The sequence below is a fragment of the Nerophis ophidion genome, linkage group LG12 (genome assembly GCF_033978795.1).
Source record: "Nerophis ophidion isolate RoL-2023_Sa linkage group LG12, RoL_Noph_v1.0, whole genome shotgun sequence".
NCBI classification, from domain to species: domain Eukaryota; kingdom Metazoa; phylum Chordata; class Actinopteri; order Syngnathiformes; family Syngnathidae; genus Nerophis; species Nerophis ophidion.
In genome coordinates this window covers 52,943,110-52,961,528 of record NC_084622.1, presented here as the reverse complement: position 1 = coordinate 52,961,528, position 18,419 = coordinate 52,943,110, and the positions used below count along the sequence as shown (strand labels likewise).

The 18,419-nt window shown below is 43.0% G+C and overlaps 1 protein-coding gene across 1 annotated transcript in view; it reads left to right on the top strand.

The window, feature by feature from the left end:
- Positions 1-18,419, top strand: part of LOC133563557 (potassium/sodium hyperpolarization-activated cyclic nucleotide-gated channel 3-like) — a 59,856-nt gene that overhangs the window by 22,466 nt on the left and 18,971 nt on the right. The window contains exons 3-5 of the mRNA XM_061917734.1: positions 6,877-7,038; positions 11,691-11,909; positions 15,922-16,068. Coding sequence (XP_061773718.1) covers positions 6,877-7,038; positions 11,691-11,909; positions 15,922-16,068 — 528 coding nt within the window. The remainder of the gene's footprint in view (positions 1-6,876; positions 7,039-11,690; positions 11,910-15,921; positions 16,069-18,419) is intronic.

Sequence of the window (18,419 nt, the reverse complement as noted above, 5' to 3'; positions counted from 1 at the left end):
TAAGGGAGAGACCCACCACCCGGCGGAGGAAACTCTTTTCCGCCGCGTGTACCCGTGATCTTGTCCTTTCGGTCATGACCCAAAGCTCATGACCATAGGTGAGGATGGGAACGTAGATCGACCGGTAAATTGAGAGCTTTGCCTTCCAGCTCAGCTCCTTCTTCACCACATCGGATCGATACAGCGTCCGCATTACTGAAGACGCCGCACCGATCCACCTGTCCATCTCACCATCCACTCTTCCCCCACTCGTGAACAAGACTCCCAGGTACTTGAACTCCTCCACTTTATAATCATAGTGAATAATGACAAGTCACCCATCCATCCATTTCCTACCTTTCAGCTACATTCGGGTGGTAGGCGGGGTACACTCTGGACAAGTCGCCACCTCATCGCAGAATGACAAGTTATATTACTATTTATTTTTAACTCATATTCCTGCATATTTATATTGAATACGCTCAGTGGTCTAGTGGTTAGAGTGTCCGCCCTGAGATGGGTAGGTTGTGAGTTCAAACCCTGGCCGAGTCATACTAAAGACTATAAAAAATGGGAGCCATTACCTCCCTGCTTGGCACTCAGCATCAAGGGTTGGAATTGGAGGTTAAATCACCATAAATTATTCTTGGGCATAGCACTGCTGCTGCTCACTGCTCCCCTCACCTCCCAGGGGTGATCAAAGGGATGGGTCAAATGCAGAGGACACATTCAGGAAGTATCCACAATGCTGCGGATACTTCCTGAATGTTTCACACCACTAGAGATGCGCGGTTAGGCAATTATATCATCCGCAACCGCATCACTAAAGTCGTTCCTGACTCTTCCTGACTATATTTTACACCCCCGCGCCCCAGACCCCGCCCACCCACCTTACCGACGCACGGAGAGGGGTGTTTGGTGCTAGCAGGGTGTATAATATAGTCAGGAAGAGTCATGGATGCAAAGGATTCTTGGTATTTGTTGCGTTTATGTTGTGTTACTGTGAGGATGTTCTCCCAAAATGTGTTTGTCATTCTTGTTTGGTGTGGCTTCACAGTGTGGCGCATGTCAGTAAGAGTGTTAAAATTGTTTATATCACAACCATCAGTGTACTCTGTGTCACCCAGAATGCCTTGCAGTCGTGTGCGTGTGTCTGCGGATGCCACACACAACATGATGCTGGACTGGCACACAGTTTGTACATGTAGTAGAAGGCGTCTAAGACAATGGTTTCAAAGCACGCCCTTATTCTTGTTATCTGGGTGACCGCCAGCAGATATTCGCGAGAATGTTTGCGGCTCCTATTGTCTTCTTTACTCTGTGACACGGGTCAAAATGGCTCTAAGAGTGGTAAAGGTTGCCGATCCCTGAACAATGTAAATATATTTCCGAATGGTTCAACCGCCACCCGCCCGAATCTATTTGAAATCTATTTTTTCGTCATGTCACCCGCCCGACCCGCGGTTTATCCGCGGACTCCGCGGATGAGACCGCAAGTGGCGCATCTCTACACAGCACACATTGCTTGTCAAGTGCTTTCTTTGGACTCTTATTGAGCTCGCAAACTTAAAAAGAAACACTTTAATAGTACACAAACTAGCATTGAACACAAAAAGCGATCAGCCCGCCCACAATGGCTGTGAGGCCGGCAACAAAATGGATGAATGAGTTCTTGGTACGCTGAGAAAAAGTTTGGTTTGTCTTTGAAGACGTTTTGCCTCTCAGCCGAGTAGACTTCATCAGTGAGCTCGACTCCATCTGACCAGTCTAAGTCTATGAGCTGGAACTGATGAAGCCTACTGAGGTATTGACACCAGCCGCTAGACTGGATCTGACCAGTTTAAGTCTTTAAGACTAGATCTAACCAATCTGAGTCCAAGACTTGATCTGACCAATCTAAGTCTTTAAGACTAGATCTAACCAATCTAAGTCCAAGTTTAGATCTGAGCAGTCTAAGTCTAAGAGCAGGAACTGATGAAGCCTACTGAAATATTGACACCAGCCGCTAGACTAGATCTGACCAATCTAAGTCTTTAAGACTAGATCTAACCAATCTAAATCCAAGACTAGATCTGACCAATCTAAGTTTTTCAGACTAGATCTAACCAATCTAAGTCCAAGACTAGATCTGACCAATCTAAGTCTTTAAGACTAGATCCAACCAATCTAAGTCCAAGACTAGATATAACCAGTCTAAGTCTATGAGCAGGAACTGATGAAGCCTACTGAGGTACTGACACCAGCCGCTAGACTAGATCTGACCAGTCTAAGTCTTTAAGAATAGATCTAACCAATCTAAGTCCAAGACTAGATCTGACCAGTCTAAGTCTATGAGCAGGAACTGATGAAGCCTACTGAGGTATTGACACCAGCCGCTAGACTAGATCTGACCAGTCTAAGTCTTTAAGACTAGATCTAACCAATCTAAGTCCAAGACTACATCTGACCAGTCTTAAGTCTATGAGCAGGAACTGATGAAGCCTACTGAGGTATTGACACCAGCCGCTAGACTAGATCTGAGCAGTCTAAGTCTTTAAGACTAGATCTAACCAATCTGAGTCCAAGACTTGATCTGACCAATCTAAGTCTTTAAGACTAGATCCAACCAATCTAAGTCCAAGTTTAGATCTGAGCAGTCTAAGTCTAAGAGCAGGAACTGATGAAGCCTACTGAGATATTGACACCAGCCGCTAGACTAGATCTGACCAATCTACGTCTTTAAGACTAGATCTAACCAATCTAAGTCCAAGACTAGATCTGACCAATCTAAGTTTTTAAGACTAGATCCAACCAATCTAAGTCCAAGACTAGATCTGACCAATCTAAGTCTTTAAGACTAGATCCAACCAATCTAAGTCCAAGTTTAGATCTGAGCAGTCTAAGTCTAAGAGCAGGAACTGATGAAGCCTACTGAGATATTGACACCAGCCGCTAGACTAGATCTGACCAATCTACGTCTTTAAGACTAGATCTAACCAATCTAAGTCCAAGACTAGATCTGACCAATCTAAGTTTTTAAGACTAGATCTAACCAATCTAAGTCCAAGACTAGATCTGACCAATCTAAGTCTTTAAGACTAGATCCAACCAATCTAAGTCCAAGACTAGATATAACCGGTCTAAGTCTAAGAGCAGGAACTGATGAACCCTACTGAGGTATTGACACCAGCCGCTAGACTAGATCTGACAATTCTAAGTCTTTAAGACTAGATCTAACCAATCAAAGTCCAAGACTAGATCTGACCAGTCTAAGTCTATGAGCAGGAACTGATGAAGCCTACTGAGGTACTGACACCAGCCGCTAGACTAGATCTGACCAGTCTAAGTCTTTAAGACTATATCTAACCAATCTAAGTCCAAGACTAGATCTGAGCAGTCTAAGTCTATGAGCAGGAACTGATGAAGCCTACTGAGGTATTGGCACCAGCCGCTAGACTAGATCTGAGCAGTCTAAGTGAAAGACTAGATCTGAGCAGTCTAAGTCCAAGACTAGATCTGAGCAGTCTAAGTCTATGAGCAGGAACTGATGAAGCCTACTGAGGTACTGACACCAGCCGCTAGACTAGATCTGACCAGTCTAAGTCTTTAAGAATAGATCTAACCAATCAAAGTACAAGACTAGATCTGACCAGTCTAAGTCTATGAGCAGGAACTGATGAAGCCTACTGAGGTATTGACACCAGCCGCTAGACTAGATCTGACCAGTCTAAGTCTTTAAGACTAGATCTAACCAATCTAAGTCCAAGACTAGATCTGACCAATCTAAGTTTTTAAGACTAGATCTAACCAATCTAAGTCCAAGACTAGATCTGACCAATCTAAGTCTTTAAGACTAGATCCAACCAATCTGAGTCCAAGACTAGATATAACCGGTCTAAGTCTATGAGCAGGAACTGATGAAGCCTACTGAGGTATTGGCACCAGCCGCTAGACTATATCTGAGCAGTCTAAGTGAAAGACTAGATCTGAGCAGTCTAAGTCCAAGACTAGATCTGAGCAGTCTAAGTCTATGAGCAGGAACTGATGAAGCCTACTGAGGTACTGACACCAGCCGCTAGACTAGATCTGACCAGTCTAAGTCTTTAAGACTAGATCTAACCAATCAATGTCCAAGACTAGATCTGACCAGTCTAAGTCTATGAGCAGGAACTGATGAAGCCTACTGAGGTATTGACACCAGCCGCTAGACTAGATCTGACCAGTCTAAGTCTTTAAGACTTAGACTAGTGAGCGCCTTGCATGGCAGCTCCCACCGTCAGTGTGTGAATGTGTGAAGGTGGAAGTCGTGTCAAAGCGCTTTGGGCTCCTTAAAAAGGGTTAGAAAAGCGCTATACAAGTACAACCATTTACCATTTTTACCATTTTACCAACATGTAGGTTTTCTGGTGTCCAAAGTGTTTGGCGTGAATTCATCTACCACTTTGGAGGGAGGGGCGTGGAACGTAGCATGCATACGTCCAACAATTTAACATACACGGCTGTGTGACAATCGCTTGCGGTTGTGCAGGTTCCAGAGACCACCAAGGAAGGACATTCTGGCGAGCAGGTTTAGACTTCTTTTGTTTTTCAATAACAAAATCTCTTCTGGGTTGCTTTCCAGCCTTGCCGTTCGCTGCTCGCTCGTCTGCCCCGGCTTTTATGCTCCGTGCGTTTTCTTCTTCCTCGGGCTCTTTGTCGCGCTTGCTTAGCATCCATCCGCTTCTCTGGTTTCTTTCTCCCTCTCTCTCCCCGATGTTTACGGCTGCCGCCCCTAATACACAGTTCGAGAGGATTACTTCATTGTACCCAGCTGGGCCATCCACGCACCCAATAATAATTGCGGCGTCGATCCCGGCACGCCCCACCTTGCTGCTTGCTCGCCATCCCCGCCTCCTCGCCGCCATCTTGGAGCGGGCTCCGATGTGCCCCGCCTCGCTGTCAGACTGCCAGTTCCGCCTCTCCACAGGCTGATTTAGTGCGACAAAAACTGGTCGGAAGTGCCAATAACGGATATTACAGGAGCTTCTATTGTTTTTATACTCAGAGAAGACACATTTGAAGACGATTCGGAGTTGGCGAGAACTCTTCGGTTTTTATGAAATCCGACCTTAGCGGGTGTTCCAGTTGAAACTACCAACTCGGAATTTGAAAATGTAGACTTTTCCAGTAAAAATGGAACACAGCATAAGTTAGGGGTGTAACGCTACACAAACATTTGGGTTCGGTACGTACCTCGGTTTAGAGGTCACGGTTCGGTTCATTTTCGGTACAGTAAGAAAACAAAAAAATATACAGTTTTTGGGTATTTATTTATCAAATTTTTAAAAAATGGCTTTATTCTTTTAACATTGGGAACACTATAATAATTCTGCCCACGTTAATCCACATTAAACTGCATCAAATTGTTGCTCGGTTGAAATAAAATGACACAACTTCCTCATATAAAAAGTGCAACAATAAACAGTTTCAAGTCAACTCATCATGCTTCATTTATTACAGCATTTGGGAAGCCTGTAGTTGACTTTTATTATGTAAATGTTATATTTGTATCAACATGTGATAGCAGGGACCCTGCATTTTACAGCTTTTCTCTCCGTAAAACACACACACGCACGCACGCACGCACCACAAAATGAGCTAACGTTACGCTAAAAGCTAATTAGCCTTCACCTCAAGCCAGGACTGTGAGCGAGCAGAGCTGCAGTTTAAATAGACTCCCTTTTTAGACCAGTTGATCTGCCGTTTCTTTCTTTTTCTTCTATGTCCCACTCTCCCGTGTGGAGGGGGTCCGGTCCGATCCGGTGGCCATGTACTGCTCGCCTGTGTATCGGCTGGGGACATCTCTGCGCTGCTGGTCCGCCTACGCTTGGGATGGTTTCCTGCTGGCTCCGCTGTGAACGGGACTCTCGCTGCTGTGTCTTGGATCCTCTTTGGACTGGACTCTCGCGACTGTGTTGTATCCATTGTGGATTGAACTTTCACAGTATCATGTTAGACCCGCTCGACATCCATTGCTTTCCTCCTCTCTAAGGTTCTCATAGTCATCATTGTCACCGACGTCCCACTGGGTCATTATTGTCACCAATGTCCCACTGGGTGTGAGTTTTCCTTGCCCTTATGTGGGCCTACCGAGGATGTCGTGGTGGTTTGTGCAGCCCTTTGAGACACTAGTGATTTAGGGCTATATAAGTAAACATTGATTGATTGATTGATTGATTTAAGTTTCTAGAAGGTCAACAGGCTCATTCATAGTGATGTTAGTAGTAGTTGACTGGGAGGTGTTTATTATCATTTGGGGAGAGTACGCTGCCTTATGCTCACCTGCTAAACACCTATCTGCTGGACGCTGAAGCATTGACTACATGCACTCTGAGTATGCAATGCTGATTGGCTGTTACTGCTGTACATGTAACCAATCAGATGATTGTGTGGGCGGGACAATGCTGGGTGCTGAGACAGAGGCAGAAGAAGCAAAGCAGCTTGTTAAGACTTTCACTTAGAAACTTGTTTGTTACACCCGCGTAGCGAAACGGTTGAATACAAATACACGTACCGTTACACCCCTACTTAATACATGAATTCTCAATCATTTAGAGAACTCTCTTGAGCCTGAAACACAAACCAACACTCATTTAACCGTAATATCGGCGCTATCTTCTTTTTTTTTATAATGCCCTTTCACCATAGGCCACTAATATTGCATACAGGTTGTTACGCAACACTGTTCTAGCCTTTGTTCTCGGTAGAAGATTAAGAGCACTATGGTCCACATAGGAGGTTTTGTAGCCCAGGACAGACTCCACTTTGCAAATCCTCTGATTGCATGAGTGACGATTCAAATTTCATGGCTGTATTTACTGAGGGATATTCATGTCATTGTTTCACTTCATTAATGCTGATAATCTGTGTGTGTCTCAGGTTTTCCACATGACCTACGACCTGGCCAGCGCCATGGTGCGTATCATGAACCTGATCGGCATGATGCTGCTGCTGTGTCATTGGGACGGCTGTCTGCAGTTCCTGGTTCCCATGCTGCAAGAGTTCCCTCCTGATTGCTGGGTCACCCGGAATAAGATGGTGGTATGTTTTGCTTATTTCCATTAAAGGGGACATACTATGCAAAAACAACTTCTCTTACCCCTTGGTACTTGTTTTTGTGGATCTGCAGAAGTCCTGGAAATTTAACGGATTGGAGGCATTGCAGAAATATTTACAAACCCCGTTTCCATATGAGTTGGGAAATTGTGTTAGATGTAAATATAAACAGAATACAATGATTTGCAAATCCTTTTCAAGCCATATTCAGTTGAATATGCTACAAAGACAACATATTTGATGTTCTAACTCATAAACTTTATTTTCTCTTCTTTTGCAAATAATCATTAACTAGAGAATTGGATGCCACCAACACGTGAAAGGTGGCAAAAAATACTGATAAAGTTGAGGAATGCTCATCAAACACTTATTTGGAACATCCCACAGGTGTGCAGGCTAATTGGGAACAGGTGGGTGCCATGATTGGGTATAAAAACAGCTTCCCAAAAAATGCTCAGTCTTTCACAAGAAAGGATGGGGCGAGGTACACCCCTTTGTCCACACTGCGTGAGCAAATAGTCAAACAGTTTAAGAACAACCTTTCTCAAAGTGCAATTGTACGAAATTTAGGGATTTCAACATCTACGCTCCATAATATCATCAAAAGGTTCAGAGAATCTGGAGAAATCACTCCAAGTAAGCGGCATGGCCGGAAACCAACATTAACTGACCGTGACCTTCCATACCTCAGACGGCACTGTATCAAAAACAGACATCAATCGCTAAAGGATATCACCACATGGGCTCAGGAACATTTCAGAAAACCACTGTCACTAAATACAGTTGGTTGCTAACCCTTCATAATGTGTGGCACATTATGAAGGGTAAAATACGACAGCGGAGACCCCGGACTGTTGAAGACTGAAGCTCTACATAAAATTAGTTTTCTCAGTTCCCAAACGTTTATTGAGTGTTGTTACTCAGTGGCCTAGTGGGTAGAGTGTCCGCCCTGAGATGGGTAGGTCGTGAGTTCAAATCCCAGCTGAGTCATACCAAAGACTATAAAAATGGGAGCCATTACCTCCCTGTTTGGCACTCAGCATCAAGGGTTGGAATTGGGGGTTAAATCACCAAAAATGATACCTGGGCGCGGCACCACTGCTGCCCACTGCTTCCCCTCACCTCCCAGGGGGTGATCAAGAGTGATGGGTCAAATGCAGAGAATAATTTTGCCACATCTAGTATGTGTGTGACAATCATTGCTACTTTAACTTTAACTTTAAAAGAAAAGTTGATGTAACACAGTGGTGAACATGCCCTTTCCCAACTACTTTGGCACGTGTTGCAGCCATGAAATTCTACGTTAATTATTATTTGCAAAAAAAATAATAAAGTTTATGAGTTTGAACATCAAATATGTTGTCTTTGTAGCATATTCAACTGAATATGGGTTGAAAAGGATTTGCAAATCATTGTATTCTGTTTATATTTACATCTAACACAATTTCCCAACTCATATGGAAACGGGGTTTGTATAAAACAATCTTGCCTTCCTTCCTCCAAATGAGGTGTTTGGTATTCGCCCAACTTGTGGCATTTTTCCAATTGGAGACGTGAGCGGGTATGTCCATAAATGATAGAAATTTACTCGACCAGCTTTGTGTGAGTCCGCCGCTCTAGTCATTAAATTTCTTTATTTTTCGCCATTTTTTGTTGTGGGACGGACAGGCTAATACATGGTGTCAAACTCAAGGCCGGGGGGCCATGTCTGGGCCTGCCACCTCATTTTATGTGTCCTGCAAAGGCCTGGAATGACCATTTTTTGTTTCTAAATGTGGTCAACTTTTTATTTTCACAGAAAAAAAAATACATGGACTGTATGCAATTTCATATATTTTAAACTTTATCTAATATTGCAACAAGTATTATATTATCACACTGCAAAATGTCGGTGTTTAAAAACAAGAAAAACAAAAATACAAAAATGAAGGATATTTTATTTGAACTAAGCAAAATGATCTGCCGATAGAAGAAGAACATTTGGCTTGTCAAGACTTTCCAAAACAAGTAAAATTAGCCCAGCTCAATGAACCCAAAAATACCTTCAAATAAGTATATTCTCACTAATAACAACTGTACTACTATATGAGTGTCTACTTTCTATTGTTTCATTGAAAATAAAACCGCAAAGTCCATTTAGCTGTCATCTATTTTAATTATTAGACACAATTGTGTCAAAGTCATGATTTTTTATTTCATGCTTGAAATAAGAAGTTATTGCTTTAAAAAAACAGTTTAATACTTGAGTGTTGATGACACAGCTTTGCAACACTTGATCTTCTAGTTTCAAGCATGTTTTACTCAATGTAGCTCATCACATCTCAGCAACAAGCTGTAATCTCTTACTGACATCTTTTTGGACTAAAAAAAGTAAAACACTTAACATAAAATCTGCTTAGTGAGAAGAATGATCTTATCAGACAGAAAATAAGCAAATATCATCCTTATTTGAGATATTTCATCTAACTTAGATTTCAGTTTTTGCAGTGCACACATTCCAAACATCAAAATAAGTACTTAAATATTTGCTTGACTCTAGAGATGTCCGATTGGACTGCTGATATTATTGGCCAATAAATGCTTTAAAATGTAATATCGGAAATTATCGGTATCTGTTTCAAAAAGTATAATATATGACTTTTTAAATGTGGTACACGGGCGTGGGGAGAAGTACTGAGCAGTTGTGTCTCCCAGTCAGACTTGCCAACCCTCCCAAATTTCCCAGGAGACCCACGAATTTCAGTGCCTCTCCCAAAAATCTCCCGGGACAACCATTCTCCCGAGTTTCTCCTGAGTTGCAGCCGACCTGAGTGAGGACAGCCTGTGGTCACGTCCACTTTTCCTCCTTATAAACAGCCAGTCACGTTATAACATCTCCAGCTTTTGGAGACTACACAACAAGAAGGAGACTATATGCTCCTCCCCCCTTAACCTACTCCTTGGCCCGCCTCGCCCACCTCAAATAGTGATAGTGAGAGTCCAGTCCATAGTGGATCTAACATAATAGTGAGAGTCCAGTCCATAGTGGATCTAACATAATAGTGTGAGAGTCCAGTCCATAGTGGATCTAACATAATAGTGAGAGTCCAGTCCATAGTGGATCTAACATAATAGTGAGAGTCCAGTCCATAGTGGATCTAACATAATAGTGAGAGTCTAGTCCATAGTGGATCTAACATAATATTTTGAGAGTCCAGTCCATAGTGGATCTAACATAATATTTTGAGAGTCCAGTTCATAGTGGATCTAACATAATAGTGAGAGTCCAGTCCATAGTGGATCTAACATAATAGTGAGAGTACAGTCCATAGTGGATCTAACATAATAGTGTGCGAGTCCAGTCCATAGTGGATCTAACATAATAGTGTGAGTCCAGTCCATAGTGGATCCAACATAATAGTGAGAGTCCAGTCCATAGTGGATCTAACATAATTTTTTTTTTCTATGTCCCACTCTCCTTTGTGGAGGGAGTCCGGTCCGATCCGGTGGCCATGTACTGCTCGCCTGTGTATCGGCTGGGGACATCTCTGCGCTGCTGATCAGCCTCCTCTTGGGATGGTTTCCTGCTGGCTCCGCTGTGAACGGGACTCTCGCTGCTGTGTTGGATCCGCTTTGGACTGGACTCTCGCGACTGTGTTGGATCCATTATGGATTGATCTTTCACAGTATCATGTTCTCATAGTCATCATTGTCACCGACGTCCCACTGGGTGTGAGTTTTCCTTGCCCTTATGTGGGCCTACCGAGGATGTCGTAGTGGTTTGTGCAGCCCTTTGAGACACTAGTGATTTAGGGCTATATAAGTAAACATTGATTGATTGATTGATAATAGTGAGAGTACAGTCCATAGTGGATCTAACATAATAGTGTGGGAATCCAGTCCATAGTGGATCTAACATAATAGTGTGAGTCCAGTCCATAGTGGATCTAACATAATAGTGTGAGAGTCCAGTCCATAGTGGATCTAACATAATAGGGAGAGTCCAGTCCATAGTGGATCTAACATAATATTTTGAGAGTCCAGTCCATAGTGGATCTAACATAATAGTGAGAGTCTAGTCCATAGTGGATCTAACATAATATTTTGAGAGTCCAGTCCATAGTGGATCTAACATAATAGTGTGAGAGTCCAGTCCATAGTGGATCTAACATAATAGTGAGAGTCCAGTCCATAGTGGATCTAACATAATAGTGAGAGTCCAGTCCATAGTTGATCTAACATAATAGTGAGAGTCCAGTCCATAGTGGATCTAACATAATAGTGTGAGAGTCCAGTCCATAGTGGATCTAACATAATAGTGAGAGTCTAGTCCATAGTGGATCTAACAAAATAGTGAGAGTCCAGTCCATAGCGAGGCCAGCAGGAAGTTGAACCATTCAGGTCCTCTACAGGCCATTATAAATGATAAATGGGTTGTACTTGTATAGCGCTTTTCTACCTTCAAGGTACTCAAAGCGCTTTGCCCAAGTAATATATTCGTCTGTGTGTCTGATGTTTATTTCAAGTTTATTCCACCAAGTAAATGTGTTTGTGTGCATTGATCTGCAGGAATGGCCAGCATGTTTTTGGCAGTGTCCCGACATTTTTGTCCGAATGCTAAGCGTTTTATTTTCTTGTGACTGTGTGGTGGCCTGCAGAACGACACGTGGGGTCAGCAGTACTCCTATGCCCTGTTCAAGGCCATGAGCCACATGCTGTGCATCGGCTACGGCTTGTACCCGCCCATCGGCATGGCCGACGTCTGGCTCACCATCCTCAGCATGATCGTGGGCGCCACCTGCTTCGCCATGTTTGTGGGCCACGCCACCGCCCTCATTCAGTCCCTGGACTCTTCCAGGAGGCAGTACCAAGAAAAGGTAATGGAGTGTGCAGCTGGACTAACACTGATGGTGAATGTGACCTTGCAGCTTTATTGGAGGGGAGCCTCTGTGCAGTGCTTACTGTACATAACCATGGCACTACTGTACATAACCATGGCACTACTGTACATAACCATGGCACTACTGTACATAACCATGACACTACTGTACATAACCATGACACTACTGTACATAACCATGACACAACTGTACATAACCATGACACTACTGTACATAACCATGACACAACTGTACATAACCATGACACAACTGTACATAACCATGGCACTACTGTACATAACCATGGCACTACTGTACATAACCATGGCACTACTGTACATAACCATGACACTACTGTACATAACCATGGCACTACTGTACATAACCATGACACTACTGTACATAACCATGACACAACTGTACATAACCATGACACTACTGTACATAACCATGACACTACTGTACATAACCCCGACACTACTGTACATAACCATGACACTACTGTACATAACCATAGCACTACTGTACATTACCATGACACTACTGTACATAACCATGACACAACTGTACATAACATTGGCACTACTGTACATAACCATGACACTACTGTACATAACCATGACACTACTGTACATAACCATGACACTACTGTACATAACCATGACACAAATGTACATAAACATGGCACTACTGTACATAACCATGACACTGCTGTACATAACCCCGACACTACTGCACATAACCATGACACTACTGTACATAAACATAGCACTACTGTACATAACCCCGACACTACTGTACATAACCATAGCACTACTGTACATAACCATGACACAACTGTACATAACCCTGCCACTACTGTACATAACCATGACACAACTGTACATAACCATGACACTACTGTACATAACAATGGCACTACTGTACATAACCACAGCACTACTGTACATAACCATGACACTACTGTACATAACCCCGACACTACTGTACATAACCATAGCACAACTGTACATAACCATGAAACTACTGTACATAACCATGACACTACTGTACATAACCCCGACACTACTGTACATAACCATAGCACTACTGTACATAACCATGACACAACTGTACGTAACCATGACACTACTGTACATAACCATAGCACTACTGTACATAACCAAGACACTACTGTACATAACCATGACACAACTGTACATAACCATGGCACAACTGTACATAACCATGGCACTACTGTACATAACCACAGCACTACTGTACATAACCATGACACAACTGTACATAACCATGACACTACTGTACATAACATTGGCACTACTGTACATAACCATGACACTACTGTACATAACCATGACACAACTGTACATAACCATGACACTACTGTACATAACCATAGCACTACTGTACATAACCAAGACACTACTGTACATAACCCCGACACTACTGTACATAACCATAGCACTACTGTACATAACCATGAAACTACTGTACATAACCATGACACTACTGTACATAACCATGACACTACTGTAAATAACCCCGACACTACTGTACATAACCATGACACTGCTGTACATAACCATGACACTACTGTACATAACCATGACACTACTGTACATAACCATGGCACTACTGTACATAACCCCGACACCACTGTACATAACCATGACACTACTGTACATAACCCCGACACTACTGTACATAACCATGACACTACTGTACATAACCATGACACTGCTGTACATAACCATGACTCTAATGTACATAACCATGACACTACTGTACATAACCCCGACACTACTGTACATAACCATAGCACAACTGCACATAACCATGACACTACTGTACATAACCATGGCACTACTGTACATAACATTGGCACTACTGTACATAACCATGACACTACTGTACATAACCATGACACTACTGTACATAACATTGGCACTACTGTACATAACCATGACACTGTTGTACATAACCCTGACACTACTGTACATAACCATGACACTACTGTACATAACATTGGCACTACTGTACATAACCATGACACTACTGTACATAACCATGACACTACTGTACATAACCCTGACACTACTGTACATAACCATGACACTACTGTACATAACCATGACACTACTGTACATAACCCCGACACTACTGTACATAACATTGGCACTACTGTACCTAACCATGACACTACTGTACATAACCATGACACTACTGTACATAACATTGGCACTACTGTACATAACCATGACACTGTTGTACATAACCCTGACACTACTGTACATAACCATGACACTACTGTACATAACATTGGCACTACTGTACATAACCATGACACTAGTGTACATAACCCTGACACTACTGTACATAACCATGACACTGATGTACATAACCCTGACACTACTGTACATAACCATGACACTACTGTACATAACCCTGACACTACTGTACATAACCATGGCTCTACTGTACATAACCCTGACACTACTGTACATAACCATGACACTGTTGTACATAACCCTGACACTACTGTACATAACCATGACACTACTGTACATAACCCTGGTACATCATCACTTCTCTGTCTATGAAAGACCTGACATTTAGTTGTTTTTAGTGGGAATATAAATAGTTTAAAACTGCCACCATCAAAACACTTTGAAGTCCACATTTTACAGTAACATTGATCTTAATCCTTTCTGGCCTCTCATTTGTTCATCTTTTCAATGTGTTTTTCAAACGGACTATTCTGGACCAGGCGTGGAGGTTGGAACATATTTATTAATCTAACTCAAGAAATCTTGGCAGGGCATGAGGTAAACAAACATCAATTATGAGGTGGGACTAACACAACTTATTTGGACACGGCATGAAGCGGACAACATGAACTATGGTATCGCGTGAAAACATTCAATGACGCAAGGCCGACTGACTGGCAAAGACAGGCTTAAATAAGGGTCTCTTGATTAGAGCAGGTGCCTGTCCCGAACACCAGAGGCAGGTGAAACTAATAAGTAACCAAACAAAACAAGGGAGCACAAACAGGAACTAAAATAGTCCAAAAACTAATAACAAATAAAAACAAAATCCAAACCACAGATCATGACATAGGGTATGTATGGTATGCCCCTTGAGGAAAAAAAAAAAATAGCTGCTAAAATGTGAAAAGTTGCCCGTTGGAACTGCAAAAGATTGGCAAATATTTGTCAGGTTCAAACACTGGTGACATCTATTAATCAAAGAAACAAGGAACCATGCAGAGTTCCATTTAGCTCATGGGGAGAATGCATGGAGCTGCACACTTAGTCAAAGTCTAGCTCAACACTCTAAGGTACAGCTCCTGCATCCCTCTATTCATTCAGGAGTTCCACGGTCAAGATCACTGACACCACCTCTGAAAGGAGCGGTCACGTATATTATGCAAAGGAGGTCTAGTACACACAATATGTGACGGAATGTGCTGAGGGCCTTGCAATTTCCTTGTTTCTGCTTCGTCTGCGTGCTGTCATCTTATCTTCGTTGAAGTCCTTGAAGTCCTTGGCTGTTAGCGGGCTAAAACAAAGACAACATCTGCGGCTGAGGCCACCTCTCAGACAAGAAGTGTTGTCCTTGCACAGATAGAAAACATGCAGCTTGAGCACAATAGCTAAAAAGTATAGCAATGGACTTAAGCATACTAAAGTGATAATATATATACTTGATTATTCTGACAATATTGAATCCAGACTTTTTTTAATAGCAGGACAAATGCAAATCCAGCTGTGTTTCTGCTGCTCTGGTGCAGGAGTGCACGGCTGAAGGACACAGCAGTTAATAGCATTAACTGCACGGCACAACTGTATTTGTTGACCTGCACTGTGGACAGGTTCCACAGATGGCCGACAGTTGAGTGTTAACATAATGAGGGACATCACAGTCCGTCCCTGAGCCAAACCATCAAACAGATTAGTATATCACATTTGACATGACTTTGCAATGTTTGCCCTTCTCATCCCGGCAGTACAAACAGGTGGAGCAGTACATGTCCTTCCACAAGCTGCCCGCCGACACGCGCCAGAGGATCCACGATTACTACGAGCACCGCTACCAGGGCAAGATGTTTGACGAGGAGAGCATTTTGGAGGAGCTGAATGAGCCGCTGCGAGAGGTCAGTGCGGCGGGTCATTAATATGTCCATGGGAAGGGAAATGCAATCAAATCAATACTGATGTATCCTTGAACATGTTGATGTGGACACGCTGGGATAGGGCGCAGGGTTTTTTTGATATGAAGGAATTCCTTTCGATGTTTATTTCTGGTCTTGTCAAAAAGGTCAACACAGCAGTGCCGCTGGATCAAAAGAGACATCGGAGATGCTTTGCCAAACAAAAAGTTGCTTTATTACAAGCGAGTGTCATTATACAGGTCTGCAGTACCTGGAGGAGCTCAGGTCAAACATGAAGGATTCCTAGCTTGGAGGAGCTGAACCCATCCATCCATCTATTAGGCACAGAATCCCAGACTTCCCTCTCCCCAGCCACTTGGTCTAGCTCTTCCCGGGGGATCCCGAGGCGTTCCCAGGCCAGCTGGGAGACATAGTCTTCCCAATGTGTCCTGGGTCTTCCCGTGGCCTCCTACTGGTTGGACGTGCCCTAAACACCTCCCTAGGGAGGCGTTGGGGTGGCATCTTGACCAGATGCATGAACCACCTCACCTGGCTCCTCTCCATGTGGAGGAGCAGCAGCTTTACTTTGAGTTCCTCCTGGATGACAGAGCTTCTCACCCTGTAACTTCCTCCAAATAGCACAGACACAATGGCTTTCTTGAACTGATTTATTTGAAGGCTTCCTTTACCTTCAAATTCACTGTGAAAACTGTAATAAATAAAACCTAAAAATAAAAGCATGCACAGCATGCGGATCAAACATTTTTACCAACAAATGACAAACAAAAATCTTATAGGCCTGCATGCTTATTTTAGGAGGAAATTGTGATCTTCTGGCTCTTTTAGCCCGAACGCTTCAAGTCCTCGTGACACTTTTTAGTCTTTCTTACAATCAGCCGCTCTCTTTCTCCCTTCTCAATGCATCAGAAAAATCTTAACTCATACCCGGAAGTAGCTTCCTTACATGCGTCCACACACCAAACCAGACACTTCAAAATAAAAGTATGGCCACAAACTTAACAAAAAGGCATGAAATGACATTTTAACCATAGTAACATAAATAAAGCCTTCTTTTGAACTTTTATGCATTTTGATTTGAATTCCCTTTTATGAACTAGAGAAATAAAATAAATTATAATAATTATTAGTAGCAACAGTTCCACACCCTATTTCTACCCCAAACACACCTCAAAAGTGGTAAAGGAATGGCTAAATCAGGCTAGAATGAAGGTTTTAGAAAGGCCTTCCCAAAGTCCTGACTTAACCGTGTGGACAATGCTGAAGAAACAAGTCCATGTCAGATGTTGCTATGCGGAGTAAACCCTCTTCATTCTCTAGCGGGTGACTTTTCAAATGATGCTACATATTAGCTGTAATGCTACTTTTTGTAGCAACGCTTTTGCCCCACACTTGACAAATTACAGTTGTATGTTTGACATCTTCCCGCTTGAAGCCAAACCACCGCCAGACATTGAATCCCTGCTGTTTTTATTGGGAATTAATTCTTCCTTCATTTGTTACCAGATTGGCACCTTCATATTACCACTCGCATGACTCCTCTAGCATCACAGCTAACGTTACTCATGCTGCTACCTCTCTGTTTCGCAAGGGCGTATACGTATGTGACTTGTGAGGTGACAGTATGTGACGTGTGAGGTGACAGTATGTGACGTGTAAGGTGACAGTATGTGACGTGTGAGGTGACAGTATGTGACGTGTGAGGTGACAGTACGTGACGTATGAGGTGACAGTATGTGACGTGTGAGGTGACAGTATGTGACGTGTGAGGTGACAGTATGTGACGTGTGAGGTGACAGTACGTGACGTATGAGGTGACAGTATGTGATGTGTGAGGTGACAGTATGTGACGTGTGAGGTGACAGTATGTGACGTGTGAGGTGACAGTATGTGACGTGTGAGGTGACTGTATGTGACGTGTGAGGTGACAGTATGTGACGTGTGAGGTGACAGTATGTGACGTGTGAGGTGACAGTACGTGACGTATGAGGTGACAGTATGTGACGTGTGAGGTGACAGTATGTGACGTGTGAGGTGACAGTATGTGACGTGTGAGGTGACAGTACGTGACGTATGAGGTGACAGTATGTGACGTGTGAGGTGACAGTATGTGACGTGTGAGGTGACAGTATGTGACGTATGAGGTGACAGTATGTGACGTGTGAGGTGACAGTATGTGACGTGTGAGGTGACAGTATGTGACGTGTGAGGTGACAGTATGTGACGTGTGAGGTGACCGTATGTGACGTGTGAGGTGACCGTATGTGACGTATGAGATGACCGTATGTGACGTATGAGATGACAGTATGTGACGTATGAGGTGACAGTATGTGACG